The following is a 24,474-nucleotide window of genomic DNA, read 5'->3' on the forward strand; positions in this document are numbered from 1 at the left end:
GCATCAGTATAGCAACGGTAACCGCGTAGTGTCGCGTTCTTCTCGTTAAAAGAGAATTACTAAACCATGTATTATTTTAACATTTTACGTCGCACAGACCCTCTCCTAACCCTTAGTACCTCTAGCACAGGTCTAGCTTTTCATATAATTTTCATTCTTGCGAGCGGGTGATATTGTAAAGCTTTCTGCATCAAAGAGACAGTCCCCGAACTCCAACCCCCTCGTACAGTAAAATGTAACTAACATTGAATTACATTACACCCATCCTGCTCTCGAACTATCGTTTTTTTAAATCGAAGTATTATTTAACAGTGGGAATAATTGTGAGACTGTTCCACGAATATATAGGTTCTCTCCTAAATTATTACCGAAATTTTTAGGCCTATACGCCTACACAGGACTGCGGAAGTTCAAATTATGAAGACAAAGCCAAAGGTTCGATCTGTTCTGGTAATAATCATATAATCGAATCGTTACATATAACATATTTACAGTCATTATGTAGCAGAATTATTGCTTGTTTTACTTGTACAAATAGCAAACAACTACTGAATACTTCCTTTGCCAGCAATAGAATAAATCAGGGATGTTTCACCATTCACAGGTTGAGTTATAAAACGCTGCGTATCAGATAAATTTGTGTCTTCATCAGCCACATCGTCAAGCTCGAGTGTGCTAGGAGGACCCATTGCCGACGAGGATGGAGCATAAAGAATCAGTATTGCAAAAATATAGATGTTCCAAAGGCCGTATATACCAGCAATAAATGCACCTAAAACAAGGTTAAAAACGCGACTAAACGTAATGCTGTAAAAATCAGACGAAATCAAGAGGCCTTAACCATACATATACTTATTCATTCTGTAGTTTTATGCACATGATTTAATTTACTATAAAATTTTACGTGCGTGTACAAAAAACTCAACTATTTCGAAATCTAGCTTGGAATCGTATTTGGGAAAAAGGCTTTTCGCCATGTTTGCTTACTGGAAATTTCAATTGTCCCTTTTTCACCAAACTTCCAGTGTGCTTCGTTCACATTTGTTGCAATGAAGAAAGCAATTGTTAATCCAGCACAGATTATAGTGAACGCCAAAAGAAACTTGAATCGATAAAACGCACCCTGAAGAGAGAAACGAACAGACGATTGTAAAGATTTGATCTGATACGACAATTAATCGCAGAGCCTGATTAAGGTATAACAACAGTTCAATACTTTTGCTGGTTATCATGGGCTGCCATAAAAAAGCTATAAGACTCTGTCACATTAGAAAAATACCTCGTATGCAACTCTTCGTCCAGCAGCCATTCTGGAAAATTCTGATCTTTTGCCACTGATATGCCAGAAAACTTTTAACATCATCAACAGGAAGAACAAGAAGTAAAGGCAAGCACAAATTGCGGCAAATATTAAGAATGCCATCTATAATATTATGTTAAGTATTTGATGAAACCTATTTTGAAGGGGTGCCCAATATTTTGTTTATTTGATTTCTCCCAGAGCAGAACCGTTCATTTTTCAACTGAACAAAGCCACTGAATCACCGTGACACCGGAAATCACACTGATGACCTTTTACAGTGCCTCAAAGTCGATCAATGCACACATCGTTAACTTCGTGAGGGGGGGGGGGGTTGAGATGACGTAAATTGAACTTAAGAAAAGTCGCCCGGGGACGGGGGTGAAAGTGGAACTGATAGTAACATTGTCCCAAGTGTCAAGCATTTTGGGTTACGTACTGATTTGAGGGCATCTTGAAGTCTAGAACAGAGCCGAATACGTTATATCAAAACAGACGTATAGCCTATTGGACTTCACGAACCTCATACGAGTGATGACAAAAGATATGTTTGCGAGTTTACACATCTTGATTCGGCCTCAGAAAATTGCATAAACAATTGAAGAATGATGTAAATTCGCAGATCAAAGCAGAGAGACAGCGATAAATGTATAACGACAAAGGATACGCCTAGTTTCTTCCCACTTTCACTTGACCAAATGCTATGGAAAGGATTGCTGAGTTGAACCCCCCTTAAAATAAAAAACAATCTTAATAATCAATATCATAGATAAATCCACATAAGGGAAGAGGGAAGCCGATTTGATGATTACTAATATAAAGGGAACTAGAAAAATCTAACACCCATGCAAAATACAATGTTGCATAGTTAAAAAATCATATCAACAAAAAGCAAATCACCGTCAAGATCATGCAGCTTGGGGTTTGGTGAAATCTTGTGACTAGTTGCGAGTCTAATGAACAAAACCCTTTTTGTACGTGCGAAATTTCAATTGAAATACCTACTAAAATTGGAAAGTATGCAGGCACGCCTGCTAATGCAGACTCAATATTAGCCGCCACACGTCGAAGTGCCCTTTTAGGTTTATTTTGCGTAATGCTCGACAACACGTTTTGATGGTAACGACGATGAACTAATCTGAGCTGCAACGTGTGTCTCCTAGCCTGTATCGAATTAGTAGGTTTTGAAGTAGGAAACGGCTTTCTCTTTTAAACAAAATATTGAAGCAATTGTACCTATACTATATAGGCCTGCCTTACTTGTATCATAAAGCCCTTGAACACTTCACTAGCTTCCTTATACACTTGACTATGTACCTTAAATAAAGCTTTGCCCTTTTGCATGCTAAATGTCAAACACACAGAAATCATAAAATGAAGTTTTTATACAATACTATATTGATCATACTTACCTCTCGGATAGATCAAAAATAAGAAGAGAAAGAGCACCGATTCCGATAGCCACAATTTCTTTTCTGTACATTTTTAGATTGTTTCTTTCAGTGTTGTCCTAAAGAAAACACGAGAAAGTCGAGAATACAGAAAAGTTTCCTTCTAATGGTTCAATTTCTTAACCTCTCATGTATGTCAGTGACATAACATAGACCACATATAGACGGATAGATTGTATATTAGTTATACCACGGTCACCTTTATCTCTTCACGATCCTGTTTTGTGCGTAAATAACCTTCCTCACAATGACGTCAAACGCGGAAAGCCCAATGTTACACGAAGTTTGATTAGCTTGTTAGTTTTGTGGTCATTATGAAAAAGGTCTATTAACCCTCCTTTCTTTTACTTGCAATATTTGCAAAGGTATATATCGATAAGCTTAAATACCACCTAAAGTTTGGTACTTCCAAATGAAAAGGAAAATTAGATCAGAACAGAATTACATAAGTAAAACCTCTCAAAGAAAGCAGGGGTGTCGCAACGTGTCGAAAATGTAATTGCGTCCCCTAATCGACTGTCAAATCAAAATAAAATAACGAATTATCACAAAACCTTCGATTAATGAAACAGAATACATGTAGATTATGATACGTACTCATGAAAACAGAATTTCTACCGCAAATAATACTTACCATGACATGTTCTCCAGCAAAAATCAGCCAGAAGGAGAGCAAGGTTGCATAAAATATTCCTTGCCTAATATCACTGATTATCAACATGAATGGCATATCAATCCACAATGTAAACCATTCCAGTGGAACTGGAGGAAAAATGATATGCAGTATTTCAGTTTCAATTAAGCGATAAAACTGCGCATTTCATTTCACTAATTTTGGTCCAGGGACTCGCAGAAACATACTGAGAATATTTAATTGACTGGGGGGGGGTGTGATGGAGGATTTACCAACGAATTAAATAATTAATATTGTAAAATAGATTTACTCACAATCAAGAATAGCAATTGTAAAACCAAGCCAAAATATGGTACTAAAAATATAAATATTTGAATTGAGAAAAACTAGCAACCTTGAGATGTATTTATTATTATCCAATGATATTCACTTACTGTTCTTTTCAAATGCTTATGTATTTGCATATTTTTGGTAAACAAAACAATTCATAGCTTGTTATATCTCTCAACACGAAATTAATTGCTTACGTCTCAAATAAAAATGGTCTCCTAGCAAGACGATTGATTCTTCTCCTAAACCAGACGACAGCAGCAATCAACAGAGGTGCTAAAACAGTTTTCAGGCCAAACCACATTCTCGTAAACCCCCCATTTTGATGAATTTCCTATAACGACAAAATAAAACATGCATTCTGGGTATTTGTTATGTCGTGATGTATATGGCTGCGCTATGCATGCATCACCAGTTATAACGACTTGCAGTTTTCGAACATCAATTGACGCGTTAGCTTACTCACCACAATATTTACTGAATATATTTGACCAAAATCTTCGTTATATCCCTTACCATAAGGTAACCTGATGTTTATCAAATAATTATCATAATGAACACTACCCAATTCAAATGCAGGCATTTCATCACAATCCCAAATACCACCTTCATCCTAAAATAAAAATTACCAACAATATATACCGTTGAAATATATGAAATCGTAGCTTTGCGCAATTTGATATACACTGTATTATACGGGACTATATATCGTTGTTGATTAATATGTATCATAATTACTGCATCGGTATATATGTTTTAACTAATATATGACGATATATTTACCTGTTCACAAGTATGATCCCGTTGTTCTCTCGACTTTGCTAGCTGTTTCCATGAACTGTCCGTTTTATCTCTCGCGCCAAGACGCATGTCCATCGTTACAATCGGATGATCGAGTCCTGAAGAAATCATTACGATATCATGCTATTTGGCAAGTTATAAAATTATGCCTATTCTTCTCCACTATAATTTGTTTTAATTGCCTAAATGCAGTAGGAGCCATCTTTCTTATAGCTGTGAAAAAACTCTTGAATGCATGTTTGATAAAGCAAAACTCGATTCATTATCGTCCAGTATTGAAATGAATATTTCAATACCAAGACTTCCATTAGGAAAATTGGACTTGATAATTTATTATCTATAATTTATAGAAAGATAGGCAACCACCTATAATGTTCGGATTAAACAAGTTACTTCTTGCTTAACAAATACATGCAGACAATTATACTATATAATAAGATATTTTACAGAAAGTGAAGACTAAGCTATAGTTGCTATAGCTTGTAATTCACGGAAGTAAGAAGTTGGCAACAGAATTTGTATTCTTCAGGGGTTTACCATTGAGCGAGCGATTATACTGACTATCATGCAAGCAATGTGTTCAACGAGTGTAAAAACTAAATGGACAATTAATTAAGAACACAATGTCACGGAAAGATATATAAACGAATACAATCGTATATAATACATGGTTGAGTAAATAGGAAGGAGACAATATACCCATGCACTTAACAGTATCCTTGACAATTAAACCTGATCACTTTGGAATGTTATAAAATATAATAGAGGTGCTTCCTTGACGTCATATGCACACTTCTTAGAAAAAGGTGAACGAGATAATATGTGTTTGCAAGTGCATCCAGTACGTCCTTCCCACGCTTAATGCCCAGAATTGATAGTCGGCACGTGCATGGAATACTGCAAGAAGTTACGATAACTCAATATCTAGATTTACATAGGTTTAGGTACCTTGCAAATCTTAGGGTTACATGCATGAAAAGCACTTTCGCGTGACTGTGGCAACCGTATAGAATACGTTAAAAATAGAAATGATTAATAATAATTATATATAATTACACTGTCCGCACTTGAATTGAAAAAAGAAAATATCACTAAACTAGTCTGTAAGGACAAACATACACAAAGTTGGTCTTTGCAACTGTAGTCATTGAATGACATAGTTAAAACTAGATTTTTGATACTCCTACACAGGCCAAGTAGCTTTCACAGCAAAGCCGGAAATATGTGGAAAAAAACTGTATGCTTTCAGAGTATGATCATGTGCATGCAAGAGCCTGAAAGAGAGCTTTTTCGTTATTCGTATTATTATTAAGTGTATAGATATTGCCCATGCAACTATTCATTCGAATTTGCTCGTTGATTTCTCATGATTTTCCTTCATGAGAAGGCCATCACAACGGTACATGAAAAACGTAGATAAAAGCCTAGTGCACGATATAATGTAGTTTCTGTAGTTCTGACATACACTTGCAGACGTACAGTCAAAGCCAGGAACACATTAGCTTAGCTCCTTTCTAAGTTTATGCAATGTAAGGTAATATTTATTAGGCCTATTACGAAGGTAACTTTCGAACTGACCGCTATAAGGTATATACATATATTATATATATGGAAGGAAGAACTTGTAACTATGGAAGGAAGAACTTGTTCTAAATAAAACGAATTAAACACGTTCTCTTCGCAATATCACAGTTGAACCGAGTTACAGGTAGACGGACGGAAATCTGTCTTTAAAAGTGGGGGATAAACTGGATGGATCGAGTTAACCATACGAAACCCGCGTTTCGCTTAAGTGGATATGCTCGAAAAATGAACAAGACTGCAAATTTACCACGAATGAATGTAAACAACAATAGTTTTTACAACAGCATAAAGCGTATCAGATTGAAGTTTAATCGTTCACAACTTGTATGAAAGTGTTATTTATTTAGCTTATCCACCGCGTTTATGAGCTAAAGAGGTTCGTGCAACCGGCTCTGCAGATGTTACGGTTTTTCCGGTTGGTATAGCGGTTTTATCACCGAGCGGTGTTGAAAAAAAAGTTGGTCTTTCTTAAAATTAGTCTAATATTGATAACATGACGCCCCTGCATGCCTGCATCATTATCACATAATGAAATTAAATCAATTATATTGACCTATGAGAAATTTCCCAAGGCGCGCTCTTTCGTCGAGTCGAGTTCTTTTTTCAACATTATACAATCACATGCAAATAGTGGAACAAATGTATTATTATTATTATCAATATCTACAGAGGGTTAAAAATTCAAATCAAATTCAGCGTTTTGATTGGTCTATATAAATGGCAACTTTAGCTACATTGGAATTGTTTTTTTGGCCAAGTGTACAATTTTTTATTAAAAAATTGCAGAACCATTTGCGAAAACACACAATAATTTTAAATGAATCATGACATTCCACCCACACTCTTTACCCTACACGCCTAACCAGAAAACTGTAAAATCACACATATATATAATAATGCAAAAAATTTGCGGTTTTCACACTCTGCCATACCTAAACCAGCAACAATCTTTTAAATTTTAGATTTAAAAGACGCTTTCGTTGAGGCTTTCATTCCCAAGGACCTGATAGTCATCTGATACAAAGAAATCAAACAAACTTGACTCAAGTATTTGGATCAGTATGCAAGTATTTTATTTTCTAAGGTGCGGGGCTCACGGAAGGTGCAGAGCTCGCGGAAGTGGACCAAAGACAATCTAAGCAGCTTGGAAAATGAAGTACGTGCTGTTCAAAATACTTAAGAGTTTATTTGATTTCTTTGTACGAGAAAGACGTGTAAAAGACCATAACAACATGCAATAGTTGCTAGGATTCTAGAGTATATAAAGGGGCGATATTTTAGGGCGAATCATGCATTTTCGGGTAAGCAGTGTTGAAGAAAAGATCAGAACATAATCATCAGATCAGAACATACGCAATATGAATTCACGACTTGCATTCATTCTTGGTTTCCTTTTGATGGCTGGTGTCGCCTTAGCCACAGCAGGTATGAATTGCTACCTCATTTATTATCTGTTTTATTATACGCATGTCATGCATGCGTTCAAGACCTACATCCTAAATTTGACCACATGGACAAGCACATGAAAGCTAATAGCTGGGAGGGGTAGGAGACAACTTTTCTCAAGCATACAATAAATATTCGTCCCTGAAAAAGCCTAAACATATCCAATTCCTTAACAATTAAGCGAGCCCGTTCAGATGTTCTGCTATCGTTCTTTGAGGTTGTTAAACGCTTGCAAGCCAACATACTACAAGCAACCACAAGATACTACATGCAACTGTATAGAATCTGCTTACTAGTAGATTAGATTTATCATTCATCGTATTTTTAAGATGAATATGAAGAGTACGAAGAAGAGGCCCCAAATGACGAGGAACAAGCTGATAAAGATACTGAAACGGAAACTGCTTTGGTTGAAAACGACGATCCTGATGTTCTTAAAAATAAAGGATGTAAGTGGAGATACTTCCATACATGATACACTAAAATATAAGTAGGAAGATGTCAAGGTGATTAAGAGGTCAAAGGGAGGTTATACGAATTGGATCAATCATTTACATACTCAGCAAAAGATTAAGGCTAAAGCCCAGTCTATAGAGCCCTTAGGCTTAGGTACTTTCCGCGCCTCCTAACATGTACATTTGTCTCTAGTTTGTCATTTGGGCATTGCAATATGGAAAAAGCCAGGATCTTTCGTGAAATGTAACTGTATGAAATGGTAGGCATTATAAAATATATTTTGAATCTGGAGACTTATATTGAAAAGCTGATCTTCGAATTCCCTTCGCTAATTCCGGTCTTGACAAAATACATTTATCATCTTCATATAGTCTTTGCAAAGTTGGTGGAAAATGGGCCTGTGGTTTTGAATTCTCATACTGCCCATACTTCTGTAAGTAGACAATGTTCCTTTAAAACGCCCTCGCACTCAATATGTAGTGTTGAATATACCAAAAGGAGTATTTTTTATATTATATATATAAAAGAAAGGTAGCCGGGAATAATCTAATTTATCAGTTTAGAAAGTCAGAATATTCCTCTTATATAAATCCTTGCCCCATTCCGCTATCAGGAGTATATCAGGAGTATATGATTTTAACGATTAATTTTTCTTCTAGACTGTGGTAACCAAATTTACAACCCCAAAACACACATCTGCTGTTGTGGTAAACTTTACCCCAAGAAATTGAACTTCCATTGCTGTGGATATCATTACTACAGCGGTTTGACGTCCAAATGCTGTGCCTACTTCTCAGTCAAGCCGAAGAAAGCTTACTGTCCACGATCCAAAATATAAATGAACACACCGGCTATATAACTTTTTTATACAATCAGTCTATATATTGTGTTATGACCAAATATAGCCTTCAATGATTTTTAAAAAGCTCTTCAGTATTATTTTACTTGGATAATAGATAAAGCAATTCTAAATAAAAAATCGATAAATGTACCAAACATCGACATCGTACGTAGTATATTTTTCGCTAATTTCGTGCGTTTTGAAAGCGTACAGGTAAAGGTATGTACATGTAGCTATTAACGGTACCATGCATTTAATACTATGGCGATAGAAAGTGCCCTGCGGTGGAGATTGTAATCATGATCATTGCATGGAAATATCTACACTAACGTCACCGCATGCTGACGTGCTCATGGTTTTTCGAATTGATGGATAATACAGATTTTAAACTTTTTTGATGGTGTTTCACTATAGACAATTCACACTGACACGGTGTCACTTCTTTCTTCTCTATAGTCAAAAGGCTAAAGCGGGATAATGTGACCTTCTTCTTGCATGTCAACATTATTAGTTTTAAATGTATGCTAATAGTTTCTAAGATTTTGATCAAATGACGGGCTCGATTGAGCCGACTATGATCACTGACTATGATGGCGCACCGGCTTTAATGGTCGTAATGGACTACTTGCATAATAGACCAACTTACAGCCGAGCAATTTTTGTACACTGTTCTATTACAAGCGAGCAGGGTGTGTAACTAATTTAGTGACATTTCCGCACGTAATACTATAGCCATAGGCAGCCCAATCAATATGGTTACGTGATACTATCTTAGGTAAATAATTATACTAATTATAGGATAAATTCTAGAGGTTCAAAGGGTCTTAATTTCGAGTGGAATTATACACACTTTAAATTCAAGCCAGGAACAGTTGATGAAAAATGAGTCAACTATCGCTCGTAAAATTTACCTGCATCGAGTGAATTGCTATAAATCATATTTAATTATAGGATAGGCTGCCTATGGTAATACAAAAGTATACAAAATTTGCCAACTTCGCTTGGCTATATATTTCATACTTTACAATATTTCTGCATTTCCATTAAGTTTTCTATGCCCTTTTCAGAAATTCCATTTTTGTCGCCAAAATCAAAACTTAATTTATTATGCAAAGGGTCAGTTTATATATATCCCTGAGATACCTGAAACAGAGTTTTTACAGTTTACTTACGTTTTTTATTTTTGGTAGTTATGTCAAGCGACATGACACCAACAAGGAACTGATGCCATCTCGACATGTCCAGCCCTTTGTGTGGGATAAGTACAGTAAATACAATATGATCCGGTGTGACACCTGCATGTGTTAAATCAATTTCTTGGCAATTTTCCCCACGGACAAACCATTCATCACCTTGACCTCTTTTCGAATCCTTGCATACTGTTGCTCTGTGCTGCATGGCACTAGTTGGATGTGGTGCTGAAATAAGTTAAATATTAACTATATATTAGTTGTGATTCAAACTCCTGATTACATGCCTCTGAATCTGATACTTCAAGCAAGAGAATATAGGGGAGAGAATAGAGAATATTTGGGACCCTATTGTTGCTATGCTTCTATCAGCACTGGTTAAAATACAGTTTGGTAGATTTGTGGTGACTTAGAATTTTCTTCCTAACTAAGGAAATTTGTTTTGCAACTAACTGTTACATATCTCATTTGTAGTCTAGCACAAGAGATTGTCAAGTCTGTGATTTTTACAACATACAACACTCACTATACCCCTATATTAATCTGATATTGATGTCTGATACCTCCCCCCCCCTGGTTTCTTTGTGGTTGAACCAGGCAAAAAACTGATTGTGGACATTTAAAACCAAAAATTATTAGTTGGCATAAAAGGGCATATCATTTGTGTATAGGCACAGGCCCACAGCAGATTTGTATTATATAACTGTGTTATAAAGCTGGGTCTGTGAGGTACAGACTAATATCTTTTTTTTCTACTTCCCCCCCCCTGCTCTTGACTAATTACTTGACCTTTCAAATATATGGTATGTAAAATAGAAACAGCAACGAAAGTGATCAAACTAGTCGAAAGCCCTATAGATATTCGAAAACCTAGCGTTTAAAAGATTTTAGGACAACCTATTTATCAACAAAATATTTACGTAATTAAATACGTTCAATATTCAACGACAAACAAACCGTATAACCAGCAGACGTTATCGCAAGTATTCGGTATTGGAATTCATTCAATGACCAGCATCACAAATTGTGAAACATTCCAGCTTACCTAACGTACCACCAATAATAAAGAACATGATTTGTATGCCAAACAGGACCAAAGTGAACAGTATAAGTTGTTTATTAGATACAGTCTCCAGTATGACACCAGCCATATTGAAAATAGCGGGAAATTCACGCTGTAAACGACAAGCTAAACGCACAAGCAATGGAAGAAAGACGGACAAAGCAAATAATCATAACGTTGACGTTTATAGCACAGAAGAAACGCATATGGAGTCACCGGAACCGACTCTTATTTAATAACCAATCATCATAACCTACGACAAAGGGTTAATTGTTTCGGAATGTTTGAACAATTAACCATAATAAAAATACCGATTTCTATCAGATAATTCAGATTGTCTTGAAGTCTGACGGCGTTCGCACCCAATGGATGCGGTTTTATTACTTTTATAGATCTTTGTTGTTAAAGTCTGGTCTTATTCTTACCGCGAAACGACCATCAAGATAGGCCATGTCAAGCATATGGTTTTCTATTTTGTATAATTATTGAAAGTTGTTCCTAAAAATACTCGACGGCACTCACTATTGTCTTGTTTTTTACCTCTTTCTAAAACGGAAGCGACGAAAGCATTGTAACGGAAGCACTGTGTCACTAGAGACCTTTAGCTTCACGTTTACGATAACCCTCTTAGGCTCTAACCGCAAAAAAAAAAAAACATTCATTTCGAATTTTCAAAACAAATGCTAGGTTTCTGAGGCCGAGAAAATTGGTGCATTATTTTCAAACGTAGAGTGATTACTGAGACAAATTGTGGGCGAGAAAGTGCAAAAAATGTAATTTTAAATGTTATTTGAAATTAGCCGTTGGCTGTTCGCGGTTTGTCATATTATTGGTTAAGCTAAAGGTCTCTGCTCAATAAGTGACCTCACATGCAATTTGCTCCTATGACTAACTTAAATCATTAAATTGTACTGTTTTTTTCAAGAACCTCGGTCAGCAGGGTATATTAACTGAGATATATATAGCCTATAAGCCCACCACCTATCCGCAGTAACCAGATAATTAAATCTGCGGGTACACTATGCAGTCCCAAACTAGGACCAGTTGACTTAGTTTACTGTATGAGACAGAATCGCATATTACCAGTCTTTTGGTATACATAAATTCAACTTTATTTAGAAAATCTGTTTAAATTAGCGGGTACATCGGGCTGCCCCACTGCTTCGCGTACGAAAATGCGTTTATGGTATTACTCCTACAAATTTCAGCAGAGAATTTGTGGCAAGATAATTCATGTGATTGTCATGTAGCCCATATCTACTTTTCATACCACAAAGATGAAAAAATTTTTTTGAAGATTTTGCCGTAGGGCAACAGTTGAGCATTACATGCAGACAGCAAGAACTCGCCACAATTGCTACCAATAAATATGCTATGATACTACCCATGCAGCATCGATGTACACAATGCAATAGACTACGAATACTAGAGAAGCAGTCAACTACGAGCCTCTTTATCGTGGTCAACAGAACTTGTTAGTAGAAGAAAGTTGTCGAAAGCCAAGCATCTGTACAACGTTTACGGTAAGCCGGCAAACTATTTTGCCAAATTTACAAGGTTCGTTATAGAAACAGGATTGAAACTTCCATTCGGGGCTTGATAAAACACAACCCCTCGTTCAATAAAGATCGTGAGTTTTCCGTAAGAATACAAAGCTTTGCCTTCGTAACGTCTGCCTGTGATAGGTAGGAACGCGATGTCGTATTCGTTTGCCTGAAAGAGATACATATACACTGAGTTTATCTCATTATTGCTTAATGCATGTTATCAAGAAAAAAGTTACATGAAGAACATTGGACTACATAAATTCATAAAACAACGTATAACATAAATTATACTGTCAGGGCGCATTGGAAAAGTATGAAGTAACATAAAAAGGCAAAAAACACATAAATTCCAAAAGAATATAACTTAATTTAAATCAGTTCATATAGCTACTTTTTATCTTATCACGACGATTCTTACCATCTTTTCCAACAAATCTCTGAAATTCGTTGGTATATTCTGCTCCGTGGTATTTCTTGCGGGTTCCGTCTAAAACAAAATGAGATATGTTGTGTTAGGTACATATCATGCATGCATGTCATTAATAATATACCAGCTTATATGGACATGATTATACTCCAATTACTTACTATAGGATCGAAACATCACACTTTTATACATGCAAATCGTAGATGATATGAAAAATTCAGATTCTTTCATATGTTATACTTTAAAAAAAGAAGTTACCCAGTGTTTCCTAAGTATATATAAACCTGCATGCCTAAAATATTTCAAAGATTATCTCACTTATGGAGATATTTTTGAAGCTGAAACATACTTGAGGTCTTGGTTTGTTAATAGAGGAATTAGCTTCTGCTTCTCTCCTAAAAAAATCACGATATTTTTATTATCTAGTGCACTTTTGCTCTAGGTAAAAATCGCCACAGTGCAGGGATTGACAGCTGGGGTGCGATTGGTAAAACAAAATTTAGAAAAAACAAGTTTAGGGGATCAAGCAAAACTGCATGTGAACAAAGTCCATGAGATTGGCGCTTTGAAAAGCAAGACTCAATTGAAATATAAACAGAATAATCTTTCCCTCTGAGAGGTTGGCCAGCTACATGCATATACCTTCTTTCAGTGTTTGTTAAGTATGCGACATTTTCTCGTGCCCCAGGTTGTTGTAGACTCACTGGAGATGAAACAGCTTGGTTCATGATGTCCAAACCACGATTAAATTGAGCTAGGACACAGAGTCGTAATTTTTAATAAAAATATTTTTTAAAAATCAAATTGGAACTAAATTGAAACTATAGGCATGTTGTTATCTCGCTTGTAAGCGAATCTGCCAGTGAGATTCTAAAGGTCGCACAAGTAAACTTCGGCGAACGCGTGCAGACGGTCATTCGTCAAGAGGATAAACTTAGACAGACATATCATATCCTGTAATTTGTGAATGAATCTATTTTAAAAAGAATGAAGCCGCAGGTTAGGATACCTTTTACTGTTGCATTGCTGAGAAGTTGATCATCAAACATCGACTTCCAGCCCATGTACCTGGAATTATCATTTGGAATGGAAAATTCGTTTAAATTTGATATTATAATTCAAATTGATCATTGCATGATAATTTCTTGCAAACTTACCATTTAGTGATTTCATCATAGTTGGGTTGATTATTTAACCAATTACGTAAAACCTAACAAAAAATAATATCTTGAAGTGCATGGTACAGTAGCTACCCTGTTCATCATATGTTATCACACAAAAATATTAAATAAAATGTGCCGCATGCGGATGGGTGATCTAAAGGAGTGGGTGTTCACAAAAAAAGGCCTGAAACTAGAGCAGTATAATAGATATATTTATAGAAATGTAGAATAAATTTTTTTGTGTTTTTGAAATCATATTTTCTACCTGCATCCATTTGGGAAAGAAGTGTTTCTCCAGAAGACTGATAAAATGTTGAAACGGAATTATATATCTCCACGTCATTACGCTTTTAAAAGGCTCTAAAACATTTGATTTAGTAGGAAAAAGGTATCAACTTTTTTATAGCTACACGCATGTAGTCCCCCCCCCCCTCCTAGACGAGCATATCACGCAATATCCATGCACCTAATTTTCACAACGTTTAGACATTAGCACGTGTTTACTGAATTTCTCTAATATACCCAGGGCTCTTAAGTCGGGTTTTAATTAAATTGTTTGTTTCTGTTCCTCCCCATTTTTTTGTGCTCACCAAGATGTTGTTGATGTGGATTAATGACAAATTCTGACAAACATTGCGACAATTTTGGATATATTGAGCGAAGTACGAAAGCGTCCAAGGTCCCCTTGGAAAACACCTGTTAAAAAGGAATTGTCAACTATAATTTAGTGATGGACTGTAATAAAAGAGAACATGTAAGGCTCAATTAATATACGAAATATCGAAATTTATTCCGTATATAGTGACCGTAACTACATGGTGTCATTTAATTTATGCGCCAGTCATGCAAGAGAGCTGGATAAACTCTGAAACATTGACTAATAAACTAAGTGAACTTTTCCAGCTAATGAACGTCCAGTCGTTCTAAGGAGATTAGCTATACCGTGGAACAGCTTGTTAACTGTTTAATCGAGGCAACGACACAAACTTTGGCGCCGTTCCTTGCCAAGTGAGCAGCCAAAAACAATAAAAAATATTGTCCCTTTCAACTTCAAATGTGAAGTGAATATTCGCTGCTAAAATTATTGACCTGCTAAAATGTACTTTTTCACTATTTATTCCAATCGAACCGCCTTGAACGATGGCTATATCGAAAACAACTCAAACCTGTATTTGCTGACTCACCTTAATCCAAGGTTCCAGGATTAATTTGGCAGAAGGATCCGAGGGATGCCAGTTTGTTAAAGCCATGCTTAGCTTGTGACGTATTGGAACATAAAGCACTTCAAGTCGCTCACCTACAGTTGTTGTTAAAATACATTTATGGAACAGTTTCATGTATATGTACAGCATTACTGCACGTGAAAGCACTCATATAAAATTCCAATACGAACATGATATGATCACCGATCCCATTGCTTTCTAAATCAACGCTATATTACTGAGAGACAGACGATTTGCACCAGATAGTAGCGGGTATAAGTTTATTATATCTTACCCATCAATGGCAACCAAGGATGAATCCATGAATGTATAGGAACGGGATCAGTAAGAGGATTCCATGACTCCACTTCGGCCTTGACATAAATGAAGGAAAAATCATGACGTAACTGTATATTTACATCATTAATAAAGCTGTCAGCAACAAAGAGGTGTTTGTTTATAAATCTGTCGTATTCTCACCTGCAAACGTGGCAGTATTATTTCATCAAGAATATTGTCATAAATCCAAGATGGAAGAAGGGGCAGCCAATTTTCAAGAAGTTCAACCAGACTATCACATTTACGTGGATTCCATACACTTTGAGAAACAAAATGCATGGGGGGTGGGTTACCATTTTATTCCTCACTTAATAATTTATGATAATCAATAAACAGATATAATCATCAATACTGTATTCACGCATATTACATGATAATATTACCCTACGTATCTTCTTAAGACTGGCATCCAAATTTCCCAAATCAATCTCTCGTATGTGTCCATGCTGCAGTACATGAAGAAATGCATGTTGTTGAAATTTGTGATACATTGTATGATTTGATCTTCCAAAATACATTTCACCTGTTTGGATCTAAAGACGGGCCTGTAGTTAATGTGAAGGCGTTAGGTTTGTCTCCCTCAAGTAATCTTTTCCATCTTTTAACCAGTTCCAGACCATAACATGGATTCTGAAGTGGATTCCACATTTCTAGATGGTCCTTAATCTGAAATATAGTCATCATGATTTCTAGATGGTCCTTAATCTGAAATATAGTCGTCGGGACACTGCGATATTGCTTGCCCTTCACTGTAAAGCCCCCCTAGGCCTCTGAACATGTCTTCTTGTCACCGACACAAACAGTAGATAAAAATACTCCATTATAAATAAGTGCAATTAAATAACCTGATATTCTATAGTATACCTTTGGAAACACCAGTGGAACAGCCATTGTAACTAACTCGTACATCTATATATAGAAATGAAGATACTTCATCAGGGGGTATGCAGTACAATATTACGTAAAACATGATTTAATGAGACAAATGTTAACTGGACGACTAATCTTAAAATGACCGTCAGAACTAGATGTTATAATTTCAACATTACAAGTAATGTACTGTTCGAATCTATACATTTGATGGAGACTAACTTTGTATAAATCAGCAAATTCATTTTGTAGTTTTTCAAAAAGAACTTCACAATCTTGCAACGTTAGACTTTCATTGGAAGCTCCAGTACTTTGCTGTCTGCACCTGGAATTTCAACCGTACAGTATATATAACTTTGTACTAAATTTTAAAGTGCCTGATATTCCAATTCTGAGGCCTAACTCAGGTCGATCAATACAGTATCCTTCAAATTCAAACATCAGCACGTCTCTCAGTCCTCTCAGTATCGTCAGTGGTTACTGTAACAGATAAATCATTCAACTGATTAAAACAATACGTACAGTACTTACTTTTCAATAATACTCATAACATCCATCAATTGTTTCATATCACTTTCTTCCTGGTTAATTTCTTTAGAAAGTCTTTCTTCCTCGTGTTTTAAATTTACTATTAAATCTCGTTCGTGTCGGAGTCTGTAACAATAATTTAATGATTAATGGAAAAAATCGTGTATATGATGAAGACTACGAATCGGTAAAGAGTACAGTCCGAATTACAGCTCACATATATATTCATATGATGTGCCTGTTATGCATATATCGAAGGGAAGATACAGTATGTATACCAGAGGATAATAATAATTACATATATTAGCAAAAAATATTTCATTTAAAAGAAATTGAAAATTAAAATGGATCGCATGCATGGCGATCAACTTTGGAGTAATAACAACAAAAAACGTACTGTTTGTCCACTTGAACAATTTCTGATTCACTTAAGTCCAATAAAAGGTTCAAGTTATACTCCAGTTCGGGAAGTGAAAATGCACGATCATTCTTCTCGTGAGGTAACACTAAACATAAAAGCCTCATTAATATTTCTTTTATTTCGGATTGAGGAGCGTACAAGAGTCTGTATAGTGAGACAATTAGTAATATACTGGCCGTCATTCAGGACTGCATGTTGGTAGAATGGATTCGAAAATTGGGAGAGGAGAAATAAGCAGATTGTAAAAGCTTATCAATTCGACCAAATACTAAAATGTTTTCTACCAAAGCAGCTAGAGCGCTAGACTATACCGTGTATGGTTGCATGCTTTTCAATAAATACACAGGCCAAGTTGGATTCTATTTGAACGTTTTGCTTTAAAGTTTTTCGGAAAGTGGCAGGAATAGGTTTTATTAATCGTGATTTTATTAATCGTGGTTTTATTAATCGGCTGTAGAAGAGGTTTTATTAATCGTGCCAACATTCCTAAAGAACATTACCTGTTGCTTCATCTTCAGGATTAGCGTGCTGTGTAGCGAATGATCCATAACCTGTCAATATCTTAGCCTCTCGTCCAGTCATATCCACAACCTGTTTTACAAAAATCATGCGTTTTCCCAACTGAAATGATGTGAGTTCGCTGCATTTTATCATAACATTACCTTAATATTACTCGTCGACAACGACAGGCCTGGTTTCTTAGTTTTTCCTATTGCCTGAAACAGGATATTATAAAGATAGCTAAGTTATAATCGGTTTCCGTTATTTTTAAAAACCGCCCCAGCCTACAAAAGTGATTACGTTTCTCTAACTAATGTATTTACGACCGTGGGTAGCATTATATTAACCTTACCTTAACCTCGTCAACAGTTTTGTAAACATACTTTGGTTTTCCTTTCACCTAAAAAATTGCAAACAACTTTGAGGCATTGCAAATGGTAGATTTTTAGCAATTAAAGCCTGGTCTGACTATTGGCAATGTACAAAATCTATCTACAGCGTAATCTAATAGGTACATTATCAAAGAATTTGACACAATTTGCTTGGTAACAGCGATATAGAGTCTTGAACTATTTTCTTTGCCATATATTTTTATGACAAAACCAACAAGACTGTTCACTGGCTAAAACTTATTGTTTGACTTATTTGACAGGCAAAGACATCGTTCAATGTCTTCCGTGTTTATTTAAACATCAAGAGGAGTATTCTCCTCTCTTTACAGAGTTTACTTGTTGTGAACCCAACAAATTTACTTTTTTGAAAATATCAATGTTCTCTAAACTTACATCAGACTTTCTCCACTGACTCAGTTGTTGACGAAACTCTTGTTCTTCGAGATCCTCCTCAGGTAATTGAACCTAATGATATCAAATGATCTTTCTTAAACTATCATAGAATACTTTTAAAATATAGCAACCAGCAATACCAAACTTCAAGGCTATTTAACACAAATCCATTGGGGTAATTACAAGTAAAACATGCAGGAAAACACATGTAGTTATGCATGCATATGCAATGCATAAAGAAGATGTACGCATAAAGAAGGAAACCAACTCATTACCTCTTGTTTTTTCGTATGTTTTTCAGGACCATAATAACTGAGTGCACCACGTCCACCTCGTTTGAAGGCCTCCACTGGGGTGGCAATGCCCTACAGTACGGTAATGACAAAGAAAACAAACGATACTGTAATGCTGTTTGACGCCTCTCTGTAAATTATGTACGGTACCCAGGTGGAACAATAAATTTCATTCTATGCCCTCAATTATTGTCTTACCAGTACTTTAAAAATTCATACAAAATGCCATTCAAAATGCATGTTTGAAAATAGATGCAGTGCATGCATTGAATTATCTCATGTAAATCTGTACATATAAAAGTTATGTTTGTTTATACCTGTCCTTCTTTTCCCAAACCTTTTCCAGGTTCATAACCCATCTAAACAAATATAAAGTTACAAGTGTTGGTTTTGAGCACAGTGTGATAAAATTACACAAAGTTAACTTACAACAGAGCACACTCCCAGGTGTAACAAGGAGCAGCACATAGTTTACTTTTACCTTTTTTAACATTTTTGTACCAAAACCTTTGGTATGCTGTTCCCATGATGCAAAGTCCCTATAAAAAACGTACATTTTCGATACTCAGAATATGCTTGTAATTCACATACATATGTGTACAGCATTCTTTATATCACATACTTCCCAGCATTTCTTTGCATCATTCTTGCATAAATTTTGTTATCTGGAAAAAAAAGCAAAGCATTTCTCTACCATATTTTAATTATTCAGTTATGATACTGCAGAGTACTGTACATCATTTTAACTTTTTTGTTATTAAACCTGCATGGGGTACATCATATATGTTTGTAAGATGAAGCAGATTTCTGATCAATTGGCAAATAAGACATGCTAATTTATACATTAGTTTACATTATCGTTGGTATTTTTAGTTGTACACTGTATCTTCATTTATATAGTATTTGTTGGATGAAAAATGCTTCACAAAACTCTGGTGGACATATGATTTATACCTGGATCAGACTGACTTGATACTCCAGCAGATTTGCTGGAGGACTCATGAAACAGTTTCCGTGGTTTTTCATGTTTTCTTCCTGATGGAGAAGATTCCCGTGAACCATCCTTTGCTAATATTTCCTCTAAAGAAAATGTAAATGTCATGCTCACTTGATAAAGGTTAATAGCAGTTAATAGCAATGGGAAGAAATATGCTTTCCCATATTATTGCGGGAGAAGGACAACATGAGAGCAACTAGACTACAGTTAATCAGTTCATTCAGTTATTGTCTTATTGATTGGGAATGAGTCATTCCCGAATGACACTTACCAATCAAGGAATCCTTATCCTTGGTTTTAACAATACCACCACTGATAAATTGCATTGGCATACTATAGTTTGCTTTCCTTTTTTTGTCTCCAACTTCATCGTCGTCGGAGTCCCTGCTTGCCCAGATACCCAACATTGTTTGTTCCTTAGTCATCTTTCGACGTTTAAGGCCAGGGAAAAACTCATTTTGCAAGTCATAATCAGTTATAGCAAACTCCTCGACTTCGTTGTCTGAGTCTTCCATCTTCTTCACAAAATATTATTTTAACACAAGCGTGAAAACCGTGAAACCTTACATTTTACATCACTGCTTTTAATATACTTCTCTGCCGCCATCTTTGCAGTTCATCATATTTAAGCTTACATCAAGTTCTTCCAATGCAAACGAAAAAAACGTAAGTTGAAGGATGAATGATGCTTTCTTTCTGCAAGTTTTTAAAAGCAATAACTTACCCTAGTGAAGCTGCGTTTAACTGTTCAATTTTTATGTTTTGGAGAAAAACATCCACGTATCAAATATGAGTACATTCTCAGGCAACGGGGGAGGCGCTGCAGTGTTTTTAGATGAGTACAATAGTGACTTGAATTTTGTGATAGAATCAGATGGAGTGACTGGATCATCACTGCATAAAAACGGTTTTGAATATATCTGGGCAGGCGCTAGAGCTACTCAGGGTGTGTCTAGAGGCAAGGTATTGTTAATTTTAGGCACCAAATTACCAAAATCGAACCTTGTGATTGCTATAAACAATGGTGTTTTAAACTTTAAATTAATACACAGTGCAAATTATTTGTATTTACATAGGTGTGTTATGAAGTTCTTGTGAAAGAGAAATTAGAAGTACATATGCCAGACACAGAGACTAAGCCGCATGTCATGAGAGTTGGTTGGTCAGTTGATATGTCTCCTCTTGCTGTAGGTGAAGCACCATTGTCATATGGGTATGGGGGAACTGGGAAAGCTTCGTGTAACAACAGGTTTTTTAATTATGGAGAACCATATAGCACAGATGATGTCATTATGTGTTATATTGATTTGGATGCTGTTCCAAAAGCAATATTCTTTGCAAAGAATGGAAAATATCTTGATGTAGCATTTCGTTTGGGCCCAGAAGCAGATGGGAAAATATTTTATCCTCATATTTCAGTGAAAAATATGCGATTCATTGCTAATTTTGGAGGATTTAACACTTACTTTCCACCAGTTCAAAGTTTTTATCTCATCCAGCACTTACCACCTCAGATGCTAAGTGCACCTCCATTACCACCTAAAGATCGCTGTGAATGCGAGGTGCTTATGATGGTTGGTTTGCCATCCAGTGGCAAGACCACATGGCTGGACAAATATGTGAAAGATCATCCAGAAAAGAAGTACAATATTCTTGGAACAAACGATATTTTAGTCAAAATGAAAGTGATGGGCTTGGGAAGGAAAAGGAATTATCATGGTCGTTGGGATGCTCTCATAAAGCAAGCAACAGGAATCCTAAATGAAATGTTAAAAGTGGCTAAACACAAAAATCGTAATTATATCTTGGATCAAACTAATGTGTATCCAAATGCCCGTCGTAGAAAGATGGGAAATTTTCAAGGGTATCACCGGATTGCTGTTGTGATGGTCAATGAGAATTCTGTTCTGATGCAAAGAAATTCCGAAGTTGTGCGTCGAGATGGTAAGGTTGTCCCCGAATCAGCTTTTATGGAGATGAAGTCCAACTTTACTTTGCCTGTGCAAGGTGAGAGTTTTGATGAAGTCTGGTATGTTGAAGAAAACCGAGAAAGGTCCCAACAGCTTGTCAGGGAGTTTAATGAAGAAGGAGGAAATTGGAAGGAAGAACAGAAGAAAAGACCAGTAGATGAGGTGACTGTAAAGGCTGAACCAATAACTGATTTCAAAAAGCCAAAGTATGGGGACTCAGATTTCAATCAATGTAGAAGTGAACATGATAATCAATTGCCTGGTGAAAAACATCAAAGTACTAATTCTGCAAGTGGATATCAACACCCTAATGACCCCCAGAATTTCCATCACAGAGGACAGCCCACTGTTCCAGTGCAAGAGAGTCACCCAGGCAACTCACATGGACAAGGGTTTTACCAAAAACAGAATACTTATTCTGAAGGTCAACAGCAATACAATCAACAACACCAGAAGAACGAGGGAACCACTTACCAGCAATCAGGAAGAAGTTACAACCATACCACGCAAACAGCAGGTAGCCATACCCATGGTCATGAAGGTTTGCATCAAGGACAGTCCAGCGGAAATCCTGGGTATCAACCGGGTCGTGTAATTAGGGGCGGATTTCCACGTGAGAATTCCGAAAACAACCAACATTCTGGTCCCCAGCGTTATCAAGGTGAGGGTGGGCAATCACACCCACCGGTCAACTCTGGTTATCATCAAGCTGGTCAAGGATATCGCCATGGTCAAGGTGATTGGAGTTATGCACAAGGAAATCCAGGTAACAGTTACCATCAAGCTGCCATTCCTCAAGGTAACCAAGGTGACAGAGGATCATATCACGATCAACCAGGAAAAAGCTTTGGTTTCCAAGTAGGTCAGGCTGGAATATATCTTCATCGGGATTCAGGGAGCAATTATAGCCAATACAGTCCAGCTGGAAATCCTCAATCAAATTATCAGAATAACAACTATTCAGGTCTTCCAAGACGAAATGATAACTCGCAATCCGGCTACGGTGCTGGTGTATCACAAGGGTACCCGGTGAAACAGGAGAGCTCGGATCCAAGACAGGGAACCTATCAACATCCAAATGAAAGTTATAGACGCAATCAACCGGGAGACTATGATGCCACATCCAATTATCCAGGTCCAAATGCCAGTTCTTCTCAGCGTTATTACAGAGGCTCAAACAGTGGGAATCCAACGCAGCAAGGTGGCTTTTATAATCAGTCTCAGGGGTACTGGGGTGGCGGGCAAGAATGGACAGGCCCTGATGTTCCTCAGCCAAGACAGGATAATTGGAATCAGAACCAGCGATATCATTAAAAGCTCTTTTCAAACTCTTAAAATTAAGGATATTTGTTCGCCATTTTTAGATTTCCCTAAAGTTGTTGTTAATATATTGACTAATGCCTTGATTTGACCTATCTATTAAGAACATTTGTAGTTTTTCCTTAGTCAGAACATTTTTGTGTCTGTACATACTGGAATTTTAACCAATACAGGCCTGAAACCATGGACCATATCAGTAACATGGGGGTCTAATAGATTAACTGCAATACCTATGTAATTAAAATAATAATACTTTAAATTTAAAATAATATAAACTGAGTAAAAAATACGATAAACACCTTCGAATATGCGATAGATGCTCACTTGTCTAATCAAATGCTGCATGATCAATATCAATCACCTTTGCGTTCTTAATTCCTAAGATTTGATAAAGAACATATGCAGGAAATTTATTGCAAGTAGTAATTCTTTCGCGATGACAAATATATCCCATTTTTGGGAGACTTTCATGGTATTCGTACGGGTAAAAACAATTACAACAACATTAAAAACTGTTTTTTTAGAATCAACTAACCATTTATCCAAATATATCTACCCTGAAAAGTGAAAATATTGCGCTCATAAACCTCGAAAAGGAACGCCGAAGATAAAGCGGGATATATTCGTCATCGTAATAAGTGGAAATAGTTTCAGCTGAATACTCAACCTCAATACTATGAACAGTGCGAGTTTTTCGTGCCAGATAGCTTACTTAAAAGTTGAAATAAATGTAAAGAAACAAGCGATCTACACTTTATGATTGAATCTTATCCAGGACCAAGACATCTAATAGAAGCGAGTTGAGGCTAGGCAACACCACTGTCTTTCAGGAAAAATGAACTCGATGTAGAAAGACAATAAGTTGCTTACCCTCTTCTCTAGCTTTTACTACATGACCTATGCCGAATAATATAAGGTATGTCAATCTCGTTCTTGCAGGTTTGTATATGGATTGTAACACTAGCTCGGTGATTGTAACAACTAACAATATTGCTGTTACCGTCTAATCGAAGAA

General features: G+C 36.3%; 3 protein-coding genes across 3 annotated transcripts; 1 reads left to right on the plus strand and 2 right to left on the minus strand.

The window, feature by feature from the left end:
* Window positions 1-281: 281 nt before the first annotated feature.
* On the minus strand, window positions 282-11,628 carry LOC114518899 (protein wntless homolog A-like). Its single transcript, XM_028538935.1, has 12 exons — window positions 11,079-11,628; window positions 10,016-10,261; window positions 4,499-4,614; window positions 4,182-4,328; window positions 3,913-4,049; window positions 3,700-3,740; window positions 3,386-3,513; window positions 2,713-2,810; window positions 1,968-2,031; window positions 1,280-1,423; window positions 988-1,123; window positions 282-772 (listed from the first exon to the last, which is right to left on the minus strand). The coding sequence occupies exons 1-12, from the start codon at window positions 11,182-11,184 to the stop codon at window positions 546-548; spliced, it is 1,590 nt and encodes a 529-aa protein (XP_028394736.1). The 5' UTR covers window positions 11,185-11,628; the 3' UTR covers window positions 282-545.
* Window positions 11,629-12,201: 573 nt separating this feature from the next.
* LOC114520787 (tuftelin-interacting protein 11-like) lies at window positions 12,202-20,765 on the minus strand. Its single transcript, XM_028541122.1, has 27 exons — window positions 20,441-20,765; window positions 20,127-20,252; window positions 19,795-19,837; window positions 19,654-19,711; window positions 19,490-19,531; window positions 19,155-19,244; window positions 18,880-18,951; window positions 18,447-18,494; window positions 18,256-18,309; window positions 18,094-18,184; window positions 17,570-17,678; window positions 17,176-17,298; window positions 16,867-16,969; window positions 16,639-16,683; window positions 16,298-16,440; window positions 16,158-16,220; window positions 15,916-16,033; window positions 15,731-15,809; window positions 15,418-15,530; window positions 14,824-14,929; window positions 14,499-14,593; window positions 14,228-14,280; window positions 14,080-14,138; window positions 13,713-13,824; window positions 13,420-13,465; window positions 13,062-13,130; window positions 12,202-12,809 (listed from the first exon to the last, which is right to left on the minus strand). The coding sequence occupies exons 1-27, from the start codon at window positions 20,682-20,684 to the stop codon at window positions 12,633-12,635; spliced, it is 2,481 nt and encodes an 826-aa protein (XP_028396923.1). The 5' UTR covers window positions 20,685-20,765; the 3' UTR covers window positions 12,202-12,632.
* A 70-nt stretch (window positions 20,766-20,835) lies between these two features.
* Window positions 20,836-24,087, plus strand: LOC114521560 (heterogeneous nuclear ribonucleoprotein U-like). The gene is made up of 2 exons (XM_028542033.1): window positions 20,836-21,132; window positions 21,246-24,087. The coding sequence occupies exons 1-2, from the start codon at window positions 20,959-20,961 to the stop codon at window positions 23,451-23,453; spliced, it is 2,382 nt and encodes a 793-aa protein (XP_028397834.1). The 5' UTR covers window positions 20,836-20,958; the 3' UTR covers window positions 23,454-24,087.
* Window positions 24,088-24,474: the final 387 nt, after the last annotated feature.

Source organism: Dendronephthya gigantea, unplaced genomic scaffold, assembly GCF_004324835.1.
Source record: "Dendronephthya gigantea isolate DGI-Jeju-01 unplaced genomic scaffold, DenGig_1.0 000000F, whole genome shotgun sequence".
NCBI classification, from domain to species: Eukaryota; Metazoa; Cnidaria; class Anthozoa; order Malacalcyonacea; family Nephtheidae; genus Dendronephthya; species Dendronephthya gigantea.

Coding starts and splice junctions, on each gene's coding strand:
- LOC114518899 (XM_028538935.1), bottom strand. CDS start 11,184: ATGGCTGGTGTCATACTGGAGACTGTATCTAATAAACAACTTATACTG. Junction 4,050..4,181: donor TATATTCAGTAAATATTGTG/GTGAGTAAGCTA, acceptor TTGTCGTTATAG/GAAATTCATCAAAATGGGGG. Junction 1,124..1,279: donor GACGAAGAGTTGCATACGAG/GTATTTTTCTAA, acceptor TTCTCTCTTCAG/GGTGCGTTTTATCGATTCAA.
- LOC114520787 (XM_028541122.1), bottom strand. CDS start 20,684: ATGGAAGACTCAGACAACGAAGTCGAGGAGTTTGCTATAACTGATTAT. Junction 18,495..18,879: donor GTCAGTGGAGAAAGTCTGAT/GTAAGTTTAGAG, acceptor GCAATTTTTTAG/GTGAAAGGAAAACCAAAGTA. Junction 13,131..13,419: donor TTAACAAACCAAGACCTCAA/GTATGTTTCAGC, acceptor ATTTTGTTTTAG/ACGGAACCCGCAAGAAATAC.
- LOC114521560 (XM_028542033.1), top strand. CDS start 20,959: ATGAGTACATTCTCAGGCAACGGGGGAGGCGCTGCAGTGTTTTTAGAT. Junction 21,133..21,245: donor AGGGTGTGTCTAGAGGCAAG/GTATTGTTAATT, acceptor GTATTTACATAG/GTGTGTTATGAAGTTCTTGT.